The following is a 19,757-nucleotide window of genomic DNA, read 5'->3' as shown; positions in this document are numbered from 1 at the left end:
CTTTACTTGGACCTTTATCACCCAGGGCCCCAAAAACCAAACTGCTCTTGGAATGCAGTGAAGTGGCCTCTTGGCTCATGGCCCCCTTAAAGTCAGCTCTCCATGCAGAGACCAAAAGAACTTTTTAAAACGCATCAGATCATTCGAGACCAGCCTGACCAACATGTTAAAACCCCATCTCTACTAAAAATACAAAAATTAGCCGGGCGTGGTGGCACATGCCTATAATCCCAGCTACTCAGGTGACTGAGGCAGGAGAATCCCTTGAACCTAGGAGGTGGAGGTTGCAGTGAGCTGAGATCGCGCCACTGCACTCAGTGCAGTGTGAGACAGAATGAGACTCCATCTCAAAACAAAAACAAATCAGATCATGCCACTCCCTTCCTCAAAGTCCTCCAAAGTTTCTTGTATCATTTGGAATCAAATCTCCTTGTTTCCGTAGCAACCTTGCTTATGTAAACACATGTGGCAGGTTGGGTCTCCTGTCCACACCCCTTCAGACTGCCTTTCCTCCCGGCACCCCCATGACTTAGCAGCTTCTCCAGGGCTTTGCTTTGAAAATGTGCAGCTCTGGTCTGCTTGTGTCTGGAGCTTACACCTTCTCACATTGAAGATGAGAATTTGAAACAACAAGCCGGGGCAAGAGAAAACCGTGGCCCCAAGACATGGGAATGAGTGTTTCCATGAAAGTGAGAAATCTCTGATTTTAGTGGACAGCAAAAGAGTAATCAAGGTACATAGGAAATAAGTATCCAACAAAGCAAGTCAATCTATAATTACTTGTAAGAATAATTTCAGAAATGCCACCTAACATGTAACACATGTCAAATATGGTTGAGCCTCTTGCCATTCTCTATTCTACCCTGAATGAATCCATCAAAAAAGCATTTTCTCTGTCATCCCATTCCTGATTTTCTTTCTTTTTATCTGAGATATAATTTATATACCATAAAATTCACTTTTTTAAGTGTATGATTTAGTTTTTAGTATATTCACAGGGTGGTTCAACCATTACCACTGTCTAATTTTGGAACATTTTCATCACACCAAAAGAAACCCTCTGCCCATAAGAGTCAGTCCCTCTTCTCCCCACCAACATCTTCCCCTACCCTGTCCCTGGAACATATACAAACACGAGGCATCCACCACAGGCTTGGCACACACCAAGCACTCAGTAAATGCAATGGTGGTGTTGATGGTAGCACGGGGTGCACAGTATTTGTATGCCCTGTCTTCTCCAGCTGTGAGCTCCACAAGTACCCAAATCCTGTCTTCCATTTATTTGTATCCCTAATGCCATGCTCAGCACAATGACTTGAATACAGCTGGGCTCCAGAAAATATTTATTTATCAATTGCTATATTGTCATAGAAATTCTTCAAAAGGTCCCAGATTTTTCTGTCTACCCTGCTACAAACTGCCTGGAAACTGTTAATACTAATGTACTGTCTGTCTCTGTGGATTTGCCTGTTCTGACAGTTCATATAAGTGACGTCATAAAATATGTGACCTTTCATGTATGTTTTCTTATACTTAGTGTAATGCTTTCAAGGTTCATCCATGTTGTAGTATGGATCAGTACTTCATTTTTTATTGTTGAATAATATTCTATCATATGGATATACACATTTTGATTATGTATTCATCCACTGATGGTCATTTGGGTTGTTTCCAGTCTTTGACTATTATGAATCACGGCATTGACGCTATGCTGCTATGAACATTTTTGTACAAATCTCTGGGTGGACATGTTTCAGTTGTCGTGGGAGTGGACCTGGTTTTGTTTTGGTTTTGGCTTCCATTCTGGAAGACCTTTATGAACCATGAGGCCATAGCTGTGCCTCATCTTCTTAGCGGATCAGAAATGGCACATCCAAGTACCTCACCCACAGCCCCTGCCCAGTTCTGGCCATGGGGCTCTGTGGGAATGACTTCCGGAACTCAGAGGAGGTTGTCACAGTATGTGGCTCTGTGCAGTGCTCTTAGAGGTGAGCCGTGGTCACAACTAGATATTGCTGAATACTTATAAGGCCTCTGCCCCAAGCCTTTCTTCACTCTTGTTCCCAAAGAATCAGATCCAAATGCATTCACCTGGCTCTTAAATTCTTTTACAATTTCCATGGTCCCCAGTGCTGTCTCCTTCGACAACTGCCCACCGAGGTGGGCTGGTCTGCTCAGACTCCACAGAGATCACAGGAGCATTTTGGTCTCCTTAGCTTCACTCACAGTGGTTCTCATACCCGCAGTGACTGTGTCCTATTCTTACATCCAAGCTGGGTTCAAGACCCGCTTCCTTCATGAAGCCTTCCTAGACTGCAGGGCACGTTGGTCTGCCTGATCACTTCCTGATTTGAGGAGCACTTATTGTGTGCTATCGTGGATGTTAGTCCACTGTTCTGCACCTGGCCTTGTGCTCCATTCATTTCTCATGACAGCACTGTCTGATGGTCAAGAGGACATGTGTCAGTGTGTTGCAGACCAGGGTGTGAAAACCATTTCTATTGCTTATTAGCTGGGTTGCCTTTTGCTAGTTACTTGACCTTTCTGAGCCTCATTTTCCTTTATGTAAAATACCCAAAATAATGGCACCTACCATAAAGGACTGTTGTAATTACTGGATCAATAATATGAGAATGAGGCATCCACTACAGGCTTGACACTAAGCACTCAGTGTATGGAATGGTGGTGTTGATGATAACATTGGTTGTGGAGTATTTGTATGCCCTGTCTTCTCCAATTGTAACCTCCACAAGTACCAAGATTTTGTCTTCCATTTATTTGTATCTCTAATGCCATGCTCAGCACAAGGACTTGAATACAGCTGGGCTCTAGAAAATATTTATTTATCAATTGCTGTATTGTCAGAGAAATTCTTCAAAGGGTCCCAGATTTTTCTTTCTGCCCTGCTACAAACTGCCTGGTGATATTTCTACTAAATGTCTACCTCAGCTGACTAGGGGAAGCTACAGTGTCTCTTTAGCAAAATGCACAGGTCTCTTTGCCCTGGGGGAAGGGATGAGGTGATTTCTGATTGGGAATTTAATATTTTGAAATGATGGGACAATAGAGGGTTAGAACTGGAATAAATTTAAGTGTCATCTGTTCTGACTACCATATTGCACAGAGGTAAACAGTAAAGTCTAAATAAAGTAAAAGACCACCCAAAGTCATACTGCTAGTGGGTATAATGAGAATTTAGTTACTTTTAATTAACTCTCAAGAAATTATAAAAGTAATATACACACATAGTTTTAAAAAATGATAGAAAATATTAAATGGGAGAAACTTATTTTCCATCCTACCTTGGATCCAAGTCTAATTCCCCAGAAGAAAATGTTAACAATTCCTTGGGATAGCCTTTCAGAATTTTTTTATGCATAAACAAATGTATGTATAGACATCTTTTTTAAAAGTCTGCTGCACTTAGCTTTTTTCTCTTACCAATATATCTTGCAAATGTTTCTATATTAGCATATACAGATCTGCTTCATTCTCTTTTATTGCTACATTGTATTCTATGAGGATGTACTTTAATTTTAACCAAATTCCCTATTTATAGACATTTAGCTTGATTCCAAAATTTTTTTTTCCCGCTAGCAACAATGCTGTAATCAACACCCTTATTTAAACATCTTTATGCATGGGAAGCTACATTTGTAGTATACATTCCTAGAACTGGAATTTCTAAGACATAGGGTCTGTGCATGTTTAGTTGTTTTTTGTCTTTGTTTTTATAGACACTGTCAGGTTGCCTTCCAGGGTTTCAATTCAATTACCAGTTCCATTATCATGGACAAGGTACCCTACCTTTCTGAGTCGCAGTAACGTCACCTAGAAAAGGAAGACAATAGTATCTAAAGGGTGCGGTTGTAAGGACTAGATGAGAGAATCACTGCCTAGTAAACTCTTAGTCTTGCAAAACAGCCTTCTCCACTCATCCAAGCAAAGTGGATTCACCCATTATTCACCCATATTATACCCTGTTCACAACATCTATGTCATATTTTCAACAAAATTAATTTATTTTCTGTCTCCTCTACTGGTTGTCAGCATCAAGAAAGCAAGAACCTTCTTTTTAAATTTACTCTTGTTTATATGGTATCGTACATTATGTCTGAGCCAGCATGTGCTTGGGAAATTATTTTTTGAATGAGTTCATTAATGAACCAAGCACACTGCATGCATTCTGGTTAAAACCCCCTAAAAAAACTATGAGATTTGTATAATTATTCTCCCCATTTTAGAGATCAGGAAACTGAGGCCCAGAGAGGTTCAATATCTTGCCTGACATCACAGAGCTACAAAATGCTGAAGGTGGCATCTGAATCCAGTTTATCTGACTCCAGGTCTTGCATTCTTCACCACCCTGCTCTTCTGCTGAAATCACCCTTCTCCCTTCTCAGTGTCCTTTCCGCTTTGTTGATGGTTACGGTTTTCACTGGTCCATCTGATGTTTATAAAGACGACAGTCTTTATAGCAGAGAGATCAAGGATTTTTTAAATCAGAATCAGGATTCTTTCTCAGTGACCTGGAATCATTATTTATCTCAAATTTCAGTTAAAAAAAGAAACCAGCATGCAGTGGTGCTGAAATGCAGTCAGCCTGCCCTCCTCTTTGGGGCAGAGGCACAGCTGTCATGACCATTCTGGGGATGCTTCTGATTCTGGGAGTCGAAGGCCCCAGGTGTGGACTCAGGTGAGAAACATCAGACTAGAGGATGTCTGGGGCCTAAAAGCTGAAGCAGGCAGGGCTGGGGAAACTGCACCCAAGCATGTGCCCACCGTTCTGCCTGGTGGAACCATCCCACCATGAGTCCCCCTGTGGTGGCGCTATGGGAGGCGGCAAGGCTTTGATGACTGCTCCCTCTGTGTGTGTCTCTCCTTCGCCTGTTTTTGGCATCACCAGTTACATTTCCCATTATAAAGAGCAAGGTGGTTCTCATGCCTCTACTAAAGGCTAGAGATAATTTAGAAGTTTTTCATTTCACAGGATATCAAAAATGGTTCCCAGGATAGGCTGGTAATCCACGAATGCCTCAAGGCCTAGGCAGAAATGGCCACCACCTAGAGCCAATTAGAGCATCCCCAAAGAGAGAGAATCATCTCACTACCAAACACAGCGCTGCCCAAGACAGAGTCTTTCTGGAGTCCAAGTATAATCTCTGATTCCAGGAACAATCAGAGATTTCAACATGGAGAGTCTCATCTTCCAGCCAATCATCTCAGAGCTCTCTATCCCAGAGCCAGTAAGAACTAGAAATGGCAGAGAATGCTTCGGGATCTAAATAAAGCTGCCTCCTGGAATCCAAAGGCACCCAGTTCCTAAGAGACAGAGCAGAAGAGTGAAAAGAAGATGTGCTTTGCAGACAGGCCTGGGGTTAAATCCCAGCAGCCCCATTTATTGGTTAGATGACCTTTAACAGAACAGTCAATTTTCTGAAGCTCAGTTTATTCACCAGTGAAATGGGTATATCACAACCTAATAAGATTATGATGAGAATCAAAATTTTCTAAGTAGATGCCCAATAAAGTTAGTCACCCTCTTCAAAAGCCTGGATGCTAGAAGATGGATTTATATAGCCTTCTATCAAGATTCCAAGATCCTTGAGGGTATGGCAGTGATCTTTGCTTCTAAGCTCCTTGAAGTGTGTTGCAATAGTCTGGGCCCATAAGAATTGCTCTTAAACACAATTTCTTGCTGATTTGAATTTGAAATCCTCTCTTTGTCTTCCCTGACCACGTGAACTGATGCAGACACCAAGGACCAGCATCCTGAATAGGGCCTAGAATGCAAGTGATCTCAGCCGCAAGCAGAAAACACCATTTTTATAATCCCCAGTTCTTGTCACCTACAGAGTGGCAGTCACCAAGCTCCTTACTTTCTGCCCTTTGAATCACAAAACCACTGTTCTGGGAAAGATATTAGGGATAATCTCATTGCACCTGCCCCTCCTCTGGTCAGTGGCTGCCAAGACAGGCAGCAGTCAGTGATGGATGCTATTCCTGCTGATATTAAATGCATAATTAATGAGACCGTAAGAAGGAGACAAGGCGTGTTCCAGGCAGGGTACAGAGGACAAATCCATTCTCACACAGAGGGAGGAAAAGGTAGAACAAAGATAAGGTTGGAAAATGATCCTGTTCTTGGGTACTTTTCAATAAATAGCTATGGAAGCCTCATTAAGAAAAGAGACTTACTTTATTGTGTAATGTTGGCCACTCTTCTGTTTTACAGAATCTTGTGGGTGTGACAGCCCCAGGCAATGTTGTGGTGACCAGAAAGAGGCCTCCTGTCCTTTTTATCAAGGACTGACATGCATTCCCAGCCCTGACACATTTAGGGGCATGATCATCATAATCATTATCCAAATAATAAAATTACTATTATTATAATGAGCTAACACTTATTAAATGGCTGCTATGTTCCCAGCACTGTTCTAAACACTTTATGTGAATTCACTTAATCCTCACAACCATCCAATGACATAGCTGCTATTAGTATCCTGATTTAATGTTGAGGAAACTGAGGCACACAGAGATAAGTAATTTGTCTAAAGTCACTCAGCTTGCAAGCCCGTACTTCTCATGTATGCAATGCTCAATCTCTGAGCATCTCTCAAATACAGATTTTCTTTCAGGAAAACAGGATATAAACCTAAAGGAATGCCCTGAAGGAATGAAGTTGAGCTTCTCTTGGAAAATAGCCATCTAAGAGCATAGAAAAGAGTGAAGTCGGAAAGCAAGTCTGAGGCTGCAATTGCTGACACCCACGGAAAGAGATGAACAAACTAGCTCACAGTTATATGGACCAAACCCTGTCACCTCTGGCCCCTAGGTATGGTGTTCCAAGTTGCCTCTCCCAAAAAGCAGAAACTTCCCTGAACATACCCGTGACCAGAGCCTGCAGGCATCTCAGCCACATTTGGAAGGAAATCAAACATCTCTCCTGATTCAAACCAGCTAAAGAGATATGCTTTGTTCCCATGTCGTAGATTTATAATGCCAGGAGAAACTCTCACCCAGACCCAGTCGGGCAGTCAACCCCCTGCAGCGGGGAAAGTCTATATCTGGCACGTGGTTGTAGTCATCTGTGTGGGCCTTGGTGTCAGCCACCACTGAGTTCTGGTCCCAACTTTGCATTGATGTACTCAGTGACACCAGGCTATCTCCTTATTATCTCTGAGTCTTACTTCCTGCCTCCTTAGAGCAGAAAATATATTAGTAATAGTGGCTAACCTGAAGGGTGGCTGTAAAGACTGAGAAAGATAATGCCCTTAAAGTGCTTCTCGTGAGATCTGGCATGTATTAATCGTCAGAAAACGGCAGCTACTCATTTTATCATCACTCCCATTGTCGCTCAGTTGCCTGATTTGAATGCAAGGTAGTTCAAGAGAATCTTCTTCAGAGATGCTGTTCATCCTCTCAACAAATACTCATAGGCTGGTGCTCTCAGCAGGGTGAATCTCACAGGCCTCAGCCCAGACATCACCTCCCCAAGAAGACCTACCATGTGCCAGGCACAGAGCATAGAGTTGTTGTGTGTTCAAGGTCTTTATACTCATGAGGCTTAAGTTCTATGGGAGGAAAGAGAGAAAATACGCACGTAGAGAAGAAAGATGATTTCTAATCACATTTAGTGGTATGAAGAGACTCCAGGAAGCCGCGTGGTTTTGCATAATGACCGTGGGGTCAGTGGGGGTGATCCTCAGAGAGGAGTCAGGCAGGGGAGGCCTCTTTAAGGAGGAAATATTTGAACAGAAACTTATGGGACCTTACAAGTGGGTTCTCCCAACAAGCCCCTCGTCACATCCAGTTCTGGAAAAACCCTTTGAAGTAGAAAGGGTAGTTGCTGCATTTTACAGATGACTCACTTGAGGCATGGATACAGTCCAGGCCTTGCCTGAAGTTGCTCAGCTTCTGAGAGGTGAAAGCCCAGACAGGAACTAAACAACTTAGATGAGCAAGGAAAAAACACCATCATTGCAGTTCATGAGCTCAGTGTCTCCTACATGCTAAGCCCCCACTGCAAGAGATGCTAGGGATCAGAGGCTTCCCTGGAGGGGATCCTTTTGTGGGGGGCCTTCCCTCTCACCTCTCCAGGCAGAGGCAGCAATCTGGACTTTCCCACAGAGTTTGTTCTTCTTGGGCCTGGACCTGGGCAGGTGTGTCATTCTGTTTGCCCCGGGCACATACTTTTAGGACCCTGAATCTCTTAGAGATCCCAGGTCTTGGCTGAGCACTAAAAATGACTTTGGAAGGAATCAGGAAGCCACAAAGTTGTACTGGAGAACTTGATTGTAAATCATTTTTCATTGTCTATGACTGGCTGCTCTTTTGGCTCCAGGCAATAGAAAAGCAAAAAAAAAAAAAAGTGATACATTTTTAAAAGGTGGTACCAACTCTGACAATGAATGAATGCAAGTCTCCTTGTTAGCATAAGAACCATTATACAGTCACATTTGCATATGATGATAAGTTGATGACTATTTAATCAAGGACCTGGTTGAAAGCCTGAGAATTTTCTCCCCAGCCACAACCCTCCGTGGAAATCCCCGGAAAGACTGGGACAGCTTCTGTAGGCTTTGGGATATGTCTGATGGAGCGATCAGCCCAAGATGTCAGAGATGCCCTGGGCAGCTCCAAGGGTAGCTCTGTGCCTCATACTCACCTGGAACTCAAAGTTGGTGTGTTCTAGGAACTTCTGGTTCATGGTTTCTGCAAACTTGTTGATAGCTCTCAGGAAGACCCTGGAAGAGGGCAGAAAATTACCAGACTATCTGAGCATGATGCCTTAGGTTCCTTTGTCCTTGTGCCAGACTGAAATACCCTTACCCTCTTTGGGGAGAGGCTCAAAGGCCAAATTACCGATTTAGAGAGGTCAGCTAATGTAGATTAACAACTGTTCACACTCTAGACCTGGGGCTGTTTGCCTTGCAAGAACTCAATAACTGTTTGACTTCTTTTTGAAAATTTGCAATGTCTTATGTTTAAGATATTACAAGCTTATGGCAGAAAATTCATGCTAGAGAGAAATCACCCCCCCACCCCCAAACAAATAAACAACATGCTACCACATCCTATCACCTATCGAAAACTGTCATCCACGTTTTGATGAACGTAATTTCAAAGGTCTCCCTAGATGTATGTAAACAAATGATATTTTAAGGGTATCATTTTGATAAATGGGGCTAAAAACAAATGCTGTTTCACAGTCTGTCTTTTTTACTCAACAATAAATTGTGTGCTTCTTTCATGCCAATAAATGTAGATATATCTCATCATTTTTAATCACTGAAGAGCATTCCACTGTATGGCTGTATCACAGTTTGTTTAATCCATTTCTTATTGATGGATCTTTTTGGTTTTTTTTCTCAGTTTTTTTCTATAATAAACATTGCTCTAATGATCACTCTTCTGTGTATATCATATACCTGCTATATATACCCCTTCTCCACTGTTCTCCTCCAAGTAATAATACTGGTCAAATGGGCTGGGTGTGGTGGCTCACACCTGTAATCTCAGCACTTTGGGAGGCCAAGGTGGGTGGATCACTTGAGGTCTGGAGTTCAAGACCAGCCTGACCATCGTGGTGAAACCCTGTCTCTACTAAAAATACAAAAATTAGCCGGGCATTGTGGTACACGCTGGTAATCCCAGCTACTTGGGAAGCTGAGGCATGAAGATCCCTTGAACCCAGGAGGTGGAGGTTGCAGAGTGATCTAAGATCATGACACTACACTCCAGCCTGGGCAATAGTGAGAGTCTGTCTCAAAAAAAAAAAAAAAAAATACTTGTCAAATGTCATGCACGTTTATCACTTTGGTACTTGTTGTCAATTTGCATTTCCCCTTAAGTGTCTTCCTGTCCATGTTGTTCTCTCCTTCCTCCTTGCGAAGCCCTTCCGACTGGTCTTGCAGCCTCCTGTCTCTTCATCCTGGAAAGCTCCTTCCTCTAAAGGACAGCTCCGTCACTGTCTGTCCACTGCCTACAGGGTGAGTCCAAGCTCTTTCTCTGGACAGTCCCTCCCCTCATGATGGGACCCCAACCTTCTTTTCTAGGCTTATTTCTTGCTAGTACCCTGTGTTTCTGGTATTTCCCAAATCCCTATCTATATTCTTTCTTTGTGTAGAATGTCCCTCGCCTTCTCATCTCTGAAAGTCAGGATTCTTCATGGTCATTATCCTTCCTGGTGCAGATCAAGAGCCTTCTTCATTTAGTTTTCCATCATCCCACCAGCCTTAAGTGACTGAGACCACCCCCATTCTCTGAGGTTATTTCTGGCACCCCTCCTATGAGCACACTTTACCTCCAGCTGTCTGTGTGCAGCCACATCTCTTCTTTCAGACTATGAGCTTCTGCAGGGCAGGGTCTGCTGCACTCATGTGTACCCGAAGGAATCCTCATTGCAACTCCCGTTCCCAACGTTCATCATGGTCTAGGATGATTCACTTGTATGACTCAGTAACATCTCTCTCCTTTAGTAGATTCTACTCTTCTGGGAATCACAGGCTCCCTCCATGCTCTCACATACTCCCCAGTCCACATGACTTTAACTCCTAAATTTTTATCTCCATCCCTGGCCTCTCCCCTACACACCAGCTTGCACTCCAGCTCTCTGATCTATATCCATACTTGAATAACATATAGGCATCTCAAACTTACATGTCAAAAACTAAACTCTGACCACTTGCCCTCCCCACACCCACCCTGAAATACTTCTTTCTGTAGTCTTCCCATCTAAGTTAAGGACAATTCTATTCTTCAATTGCTCAGATTGGGGTGAGAAAAAGGAAACAATTTTGGTAACATCCTTGACTATGTCTTTCTCTCATATCCTACACCTGGACTTTACAGAACACATATGCATATAAGAAGTGTCCCCTCCCAGGGAACAAAAAGGCTGGGCTATTTATGCCTTAGCAGCAGCCACTCACTGGTTGAAACTTGCTCCAATGGGCGGGAAGTCCCTGGTACTTCTGGCCTGTCCTGCAGGTAAGCTGAGCACTCTGTAGCCAGACAAAGCCCAGGGAAAGAAAGAAGAAAGAAAGCCTCAGGGTGCATGGGAAATGTCCACCGAAGCTGCCTGCTGATTTTGGGTGGTTCAAGAGATGGTGGGTGGAGAATCTGCAGCATTTGCTACATCAGGCACTGTAGGGCCAGGTGTTCACTAAAATACTGTCATGACTGTTGAACACAGAAGGCAGTGCATCCTGACACTGGGATCACAGGATTTGGACACACACACACACACAATGGGTGTGATTTCTAGCTTTGTTACTCTCCAGTGGTGTGGATTTGGAGCATGTTAATATAACCCCTGAGGTTTCAGTCTCCTCCTTTGTGAAATAGCAGTAATGTAACCTTTTTCACAGGGTCACTAGCTGAGGTGGCTTCAGACCCCTCTGGACTGCTTTATTCTTCCAAAGGCAAGAGCCAGACAACAGGGCAGACAGAGGACAGGGCTCAGTTAGCAGCCAGTTTTGAGGCAGGCAGCACCATACAAAACAGAAATAAAATCCCACAAAATCTGCCACCCCATCAGGCTGTCACAAAGGGAGATTTCTGTAGTTTTGTTAGTCTGTTATTCACCAATATGTCTTTGAAACAACATCGTATTTTGTATTCTCTGCTTAAAGATTAGTTATCTGATCCCCCAGATGGCAATGCATTGAGTGGCTGTCACATTATATGTAAACATCTCAGAACCTCGAATACAATACCAAAGTGAGGGCTTTCACACATTCTCAGCAGCAACAATGCTATCAGTCATTCCAGGAACAGTCATTATTTTGGTTGTCAGCTTAAACTTGTCTCCAGCCTCAAAGTCCAGTCTAATGACCACGAACCGATTTGCCCCTGTGCTGATGACAGAGATTAGTAGCAGGTAAATCAAAGTTCCTCCCTTTCTCTAGAGCCTTTCATAATCACACACTGGAAATCACAATATCACTTCACTCTGGGTGCCCATGCTTGGGTTTGGAAAATGAGGCATTTTCTTCTCATTTTCTTATTTTTTTAAAACAGTAATAGGCCGGGCACAGTGGCTCACGTCTATAATCCCAGCACTTTGGGAGGCTGAGATGGGTGGATCATGAGGTCAGGAGTTCGAGACCAGCCTGGCCAACATGGTGAAGCCTTGTTTCTACTAAAAATGAGGAGAGAGAGAGACCCTCTCATATTGTTTTATATTGTTTTATACTCAGTACCTATTTTAAGAAAAAAACAAGGGAGTAAAACCAAAGACAGGCAGCCCAGTGCCAGGCCCAAAACCAGGCCTGGGCCTGCCTGGCCTAAACCCAGTAGTTAAAAATCAACTCATAACTTAGAAACTGATATTACTAATGTTTGGACGAATGGAGGTAAGATGGTGCACTTCCGGGTTCTTTATCACCAACTTTTCCCGCACGCGTGAAAATGCAGCGGGCGCCCGGGAAGGTGCAGACCAACCGGGCATGCGCCAGGTGACATCAATCCGAAGAGACTAAGATTTACCTGGTCGCACCTGCGGAATGCCCCCCGACACGCCCGTGCCCCGCCTATTGCCCTCCCACTCCTAGAAAAGCCGCTCCGGACGGACGCCACGCGCGGACTTCCCAGCCCCACTCCTGTCGGGATGTCAGGACTGTGCCAGGAACTCCGCCCGAGAGCCCCACCGGGGACTCTGCCANCCAACCGGGCATGCGCCAGGTGACATCAATCCGAAGAGACTAAGATTTACCTGGTCGCACCTGCGGAATGCCCCCCGACACGCCCGTGCCCCGCCTATTGCCCTCCCACTCCTAGAAAAGCCGCTCCGGACGGACGCCACGCGCGGACTTCCCAGCCCCACTCCTGTCGGGATGTCAGGACTGTGCCAGGAACTCCGCCCGAGAGCCCCACCGGGGGACTCTGCCAGCCTCCTTTGCCGGAGGCCGACAGACCTCTCCCTACCCACCTACTTCCATGAAGCTAGGTGACCAAAAATAAATTTGCCGTTTTGCTCCTACCCTTGCCTACCCGCTGGTTCTTTTGTGCTTGCTCTGCTGGTCTTAGAAAAACAAATCAACTAATAGATTCCAGGCATTGTATAAACGAACATAGTGAAACTCATGGCCCTGTTTTGTTTCTCTCTGACCACCGGTGCATGCAACCCCTGTCACGTACCCCTTGCTTGCTCAAATCAATCATGACCCTTTCATGTGAAATCTTTAGTGTTGTGAGCCCTTAAAAGGGACAGAAATTGTGCACTCAGGGAACTTGGATTTTAAGGCAGTAGCTTGCCGATGCTCCCAGCTGAATAAAGCCCTTCCTTCTATAACTCGGTGTCTGAGAAGTTTTGTCTGCGGCTCGTCCTGCTACAAAAATACAAAAATTAGCTGGGCATGGTGCATGTGCCTGTAATCTCAGCTACTCGGGAGACTGAGGCAGGAGAATTGCTAGAACCAGGGAGTTGGAGGTTGCAGTGAGCCGAGATCACACCACTGCACTCCAGCCTGGGCGACAGAGTGAGACTCTGTCTCAAAACAACAACAACAACAACAGCAATAACTGTACTTAAAGCCTAAGAACTCATATAGTAAAGTGGGTTAGGATGAAAACACACTCAACTCTATTACTGTCAACAATGAACCTGAATTGTTGAAAACAAAGTTCATTATCGAATCTCAACCTAGCACTTCCTGTGTCTCGTCTGTGTTGCTTAGTGGCTGTATAGGAGGAAGAACAATCCCAACCACGGTTTTCAACTGCCTGCCAGGCTCCACACTAGGGGCTTTGCATGGATTCTTTCCTCTGTTGCTTTTGTTTTTCTAACGCTCACCCATCTCTGAATGAGATATGGTTTCCACTTTAGAGACGCGAGTTTAGGTAACTTTCCCAAAAGCCCAGGCAGTACATGTAAAATCAGGATTTACATGTAGTTACACTGTCTGCAGAATCTAGGTATTTAACCACAGGGCAGTTCTGTCCACAAGGACATCTCTGTAATTCTGTTCAACCCAAGCCGTGAGCTCACTTTATTAATAATAACAAAGATGGAAGTATCAACTGCCACAATTCATATGGCCTGTGCTAAGAGCTCTACAAACGTTATTTCATTTAATTCTATAAAGTGAAGTAGGAGCTACTGTTATACCCTTTTAACATAAGAGGAAACGGAGCCTTAGAAAGAGCAAATAATTTCCCCACATTCAAACAGCAAAGAAGCAGAAGAGTCTAGACCTAAACTCAGGTTTGTCTTTCTCTAAAGTGTTTCCAATGAACCAGAAGGACACTCTGGCTCCTTGAACTTCCGGCACTGGCATGCTTCCACTCATGCCAGCCATGCATGCAGCCCTTCGCACTTCGTCGATATCATTCTGCTGCCTGCCCACAGCTGACTGGGTCCAGGGCCAACACGTGACTCAAAGCAGTCGTGCATGGGCTGGCCAGCAGCCCATGGGTGGTCTTATGGATATAGTACTGTGCAATGGAGACACCCAAGCCTGGACAGAAGTAGATCCATCCTTTCAAACAGCCCACAAGGAGGGAGAATGCAATCTGAGCCTGGAGCAGAAGCCATGGGCAGATGATTCCATGAGGAACCAGAAGCCATATGCAATAGAGCAGGGAACAGATAAGTCAGCTGTTGTGAGTAGGAAGAAGCTGGCAGAAAGAGGAGCCAAACCCAGGCTTGCTATCCTGAAAACTGTTCCATGTGAGGCCTCACAGAGCCTGCTGGCTCGAGTCTCCAGCTTCCTACTTCTCTTCATGTGGCAGAACAAATCCTGGTGTCAGAAGGCAGCCGAGAATAAGCCTATACATACTACATGTACTACTCCCTGGCCTGGGCCCAGGAGTGGAAGGTGCACACAGAGTCCTACAGGTGCTGCAAGCCAGCCAGGGTCACCTTCCCAGTCAGCCACTCTTCTGAGCTGCGGCCGTGGGCTGGGTGGTTGACCTCTGTGAATCTCAACTGCCCCATCTGTAAAAGGAGCCATGTGTGAAGACTAAATGAGATGCAGTACAGGAAGCAGGGGCCCAGTGCCTGCACATAGATGTCCTCAGTACATGTCAGCTGTTGTTGTTATGGTTATCCTTAACTGCCCACTGCCTCGAAGTTCTGGGGCAGGAGGATACGAGGCTGAAGATACTCCCATGTGACAACACAGCATGGGCCCATGCCCACAGGCAGTATCATGTGAATAAAAGAGGGGAGAGAGGCGGACATGCCCTATCTGTTGAGATGCACCAAGGGAGAGAAAGGGCCACTCCAAATCCCAATCCCCTGTCATTCATGGGATATGGTTGATTCTACTGGTCAGAACTAAAGATAAAAGCATTGACTGGAAGACATAAACATCCCTCCTCTTGAGCCACTGCGAAATCCATTCTCCCACAGAGCCTTTAAGTGCCTCTGTTACAACACACAAAATGCTCCATGGACCAAAAGGTTAGAATGAATCGGCATATTCCAGCTCAGTGACAGGACACGGTTCACCCCAAGTGGCCGCAAACATTTTCTGCATAATTTGGGATTCCAGTTAGGGATGCAGCAGGCTCCCGGGATCGGGATCCTGCAGCCAGCTGGATGTCAGGATTAGGTGTTCTTTGCTGATTAATGAAACCATGAGGAGGTAAGCTGGGCACAGTGGCTCATGTCTGTAATCCCAGCACTTTGGGAGGCTGAGGCGGGTGAGTCACCTGAGGTCAGCAGTTCGAGACTAGCCTGGCCAATGTGGCAAAACCCTGTCTCTGTCAAAAATATAAAAATTAGACAGGCATGGTGGCGTACACCTGTAATCCCAGCTACTGAGGGGGCTGAAGCAGGAGAATCACCGGAATCCAGGAGGAGGAGGTTGCAGTGAGCTGAGATTGTGCCATTGCACTCCAGCCTGGGTGACAGAGTGAGACTCTGTCTCAAAGAAAAAAAAAAAGAAAGAAAGAAAAGAAAAAAAAAAAAACCGTTAAGAGGGTTCATTCTTTCTTGATTACATGGATTGGAGGAGGTAGGGACCCCAAAAATGAATAATCACTACAAATTAAGGTAGGTAGGATGAAGGAAAATGGGTGTCAGTGATTCAACAGCACACTAATGGAACCACCATATGAAAAGGTAGACAAGACCCAGCCCAGATATGCTGCTTCAGTGAAGTAGTTTGGATATATCCAGACCATAGAAATAGAAATAGAAAGTAAAATTAACTAACATTTATGAAGCACTTGCTCTGTGTCAAACACTGTTCTAACTACTTTCTACACATTGTTTCATTTCAGTTCCCACAAATATCCTTTGTGGTAAGTATCATTATTAGCCACATTTTACAGTGAGGAAAACGGAGTCCAGAGTGGTGAAGGAACTTGCTCAGATGGAATTTGAACCCAGGCAACCATAAGTCCTAACTGCCCTGTTCTGCTTCTGGTCTCTCTCTGGGCTCCGAATTCATGACAGCAACTGCAGCTTACATTTCCATGGGAATATTTACTGTTTCCCCAGCTAGACCGGAAGCCCTCTGCCTTCTGGGACCATAGCTTAAATTGGCCTGTCCATTGCCTAGAACCCTGGATGCCCATGAAATTCAATAAATATTTGGTGGTTGACTGCATTTAGGGTAACTTTAGGGATGTGTATAAATCCTAAGCCTCCTCAAAATGTTGGATCTCTAGAGTGAGGTGCAGATGGAAGAGAGGTAAAAGAGGTTTCCAGGCATAATCTTGTTCATTTACAACATTATAAAGAACTTGATCATTTAAAAATTAAAGACATCATGTAAATCAGATCTTACTCAGTGTTGCAGCTTACCAAAAAGAAAAACGCTCTAACAGGAAGTATTTCTTGCAGGAGATGTGTCACTATGTCTGCATACACAAACAGTACACAGCTGGGGAGACATTAAAATCTAGAAAACCCCACTCCCTTTTCCAACAAACAGATAAGTAAATAATAGATGACTAATGCATACATAATACAGAAATCATAAGTGATAATAGAAAAATTATAAAAACAGGCCAAATATAATAACATACAGATCATGGAAGGAAGGAAGAAAAGTTAGTTGGAATGTCCAGACATACTGACAAGTGAAGTTGGCCCTGACCACATGAATAAGTTGCATCTTTTTGGAGAAAAGAAAATGGTATTCTGGGGAATACTGGTCCGGGATAAGTCATAGTACATGTTCTGTTTATCTAAATTGGGTTGAAATTGTTTACTAGTGGCATGACCTTGGAGAGTTGTTTCACCTCTCTGGGCAAAATGCCTTAATAATATGGAGATTACTTTGGGAGGCCGAGGCAGGCAGATCACCTGAATTCTGGAGTTCAAGACCAGCCTGACCAACATAGAGAAACCCCTTCTCTACTAAAAATACAAAATTAGCCAGGTGTGGTGGTGCATGCCTGTAATCCCAGCTACTCGGGAGGCTGAGGCAGAAGACTCTCTTGAACCTGGGAGGTGGAGGTTGCAGTGAGCCGAGATCACGCCATTGCACTCCAGCCTGGGCAACAGGAGCGAAACTCTGTCTCAAAAATAAATAAATAAATAAAACAATAATAATAATACAGAGATTAAGAGCATTGGCTTCAACGAAATGGCTTCTGTTTCTTTTCAGCAATGCAACAGGAAGTATGTTACTTATCTATTCTGCACCTCAGCTTCCTCTTATATAATATGTGAATTACAGTTGTTCTATATTATAAAGTTGTTGAAAGGATTAAATGAACTAATACATGTGAAGCCTTTGCAACAGTGATGGATCTAGGTACTTAATAAATGTTAGCTATTATAATATCATACAAAATGCAAAAATAGTGAGAACATTTCATGCGCTCTATAAATATAAGAGATCATTTTGGCTAGAAGATGAAGAAAATCTTCGAACTAAGCTATGTGCCTGCAAGGAGAATAAAGTAATCTTTTCTGGTTGACATTAACACATGCTTCTTTAGTCCAAGGCTAAGTTTGTTGTCATCGCCTAGTGATATCAATGCTATTATTATTGAGTTTTTCCTTGATACTGGCACTGTGGTAAGGAGTAACTCATTCTATCCTCATACACATAACGCAATTTTCATGAAATAGAAACTACCGTTATCCCCATTTTACAGACCAGGAAACTAACACTCCAAGAGGTCAAAAGACTTCTCACGAAAGAGAAAATGGCAGAATTAAAGAGTCTGAAGCCCAGGCTGTGTTCCGGAGTCTAACTTTTTTCTTTAATGTAAAAAAAAAATAAGTACTTGGCTGACCCTTAAGAGATACAGATCTATTATTTCTATTTAGGAGAGATTTCCAATTAAGTCCCTGAGGAGACTACATTCTAATTTTCTAGGTATAAAGAAACAAGGATTATTGTATCATTTCTGGGGCCTGTCCCAAAATGACTAAAGTTTGAATCAAGCTGGGATTTCAGGAGGAGATATTCCTTCAAAGCACTCCCACGGGGCCCAGCATATGTTTCTTCCAGAAGGACCATTAGATATCTCAGAAGGAGAAGTTGCCTGGCCAGGGCTCTAGTCCCAAGACCCTGGATCAAGGCTGGATATCTGTGCATTCAGCTGCCCATCATTTAGTCCTCTTTCTGGTAACAACTTTTAGACTTTCCTTTGAAGAACTACTTTCCCTGCTCCTTTCCTTATCCCCTGACTTTGTGGTTTTGGTAGAACTGACCACACCACCCACCCCCAGTTCCAAAGGCGGGTCATGAAATCCAAGCCTGATTTAACAGCACATTTCATTCGGCTGGCCGCAGAGGTCTATGGATGGGCGTGTAGCCCAGGCCAGACTTTTAAAGACCGGCCTCAGAATTTTTTCTGTACCTACAGAAAAGGAAGTCTTTTCATTCTATCATCATTGAAAATACAACAAGGAATATGTCTGCAACTTCTAGAGTCCATTTCCCCCACTATGAATACAGCATCTGCCTGAGAATAAGGTAAATAGAAAAAGCAGAGACAGACACACACACACAGATTCTCTTCATTGCTCTTTGAGCACCTAGATACATCCATGCCTGAAGCCACACCTCAGGGTTCTTTCAGTTATCTGTGCTAATACATTCTCTTTTTGCTTGGACAAATTTGAGTTAGTCTTTCCTCTTTCCCTTTCACTTCAGAGAATTCTGATTTTGTCTTTTTAACTTCTCCCCTTATTCTGCCCTCTAGAGATATTTCTATCTTTGCCAGCCCAATGCTTGTTTTTTTGATATAAAACAAGGACAATAGGTAGAGGGAGATAAAACTAGACACCAGTATAATATGAAGGACTTTCCATGAAAGAGTCTAAAACAAATAAAAGAAGCCAAAGGAAAGCAGGGAGAAAGAAAAGGGAAGAGCCAAGAAGATGCTGTTTTAAAGGAATTGACGGGCAGGATTTGGGAATCAGGTTCTGAGAGAGGCTTGGGAAAATCCAAGGAATATTAGAAATAAGCCCAAGGGAATATTAGAAAATATTAATGAATGTTATAATTTGGATTTTACTTTGGTGAAATGATATAAGAGATCTAGCAGCAAAGACTGAAATTGTTTAGAATTACTTTTATCTCTTGATGCGCCATAGGACATCTAAGTTATACTTGGGTTACACTGATAGTCTAGGAGTGTTAACAGGTATTACAGATATACGCATAGACACACCAAATGCACATCCTATGTGCAAATGGATGGGCACATGGAATGCTGTATCCTAAATCCTCTTCTTAGAAAAAAATCACATTAGCATATTAAAAGCTCGGAGAAGTCCTGCAGCATGGAAATCTATTCAAAGCTGTTTAATGAATGCTTCCTAAACTTATTTTACCATG

The 19,757-nt window shown here is 43.6% G+C and overlaps 1 protein-coding gene across 1 annotated transcript in view; it reads right to left on the bottom strand.

Annotated features, from left to right (window-relative positions):
* DOCK2 (dedicator of cytokinesis 2) overlaps positions 1–19,757 on the bottom strand; it is a 443,859-nt gene that overhangs the window by 77,154 nt on the left and 346,948 nt on the right. The window contains exon 30 of the mRNA XM_017849424.1: positions 8,669–8,747. Within this exon, the coding sequence (XP_017704913.1) occupies positions 8,669–8,747 (79 nt within the window). The remainder of the gene's footprint in view (positions 1–8,668; positions 8,748–19,757) is intronic.

The sequence above is a fragment of the Rhinopithecus bieti genome, unplaced genomic scaffold (genome assembly GCF_001698545.2).
Source record: "Rhinopithecus bieti isolate Rb0 unplaced genomic scaffold, ASM169854v2 scaffold_30732, whole genome shotgun sequence".
Lineage (NCBI taxonomy): Eukaryota > Metazoa > Chordata > Mammalia > Primates > Cercopithecidae > Rhinopithecus > Rhinopithecus bieti.
Note: the sequence above shows the minus strand (reverse complement) of the source record. Positions and strands in the feature narration are given on the sequence as shown.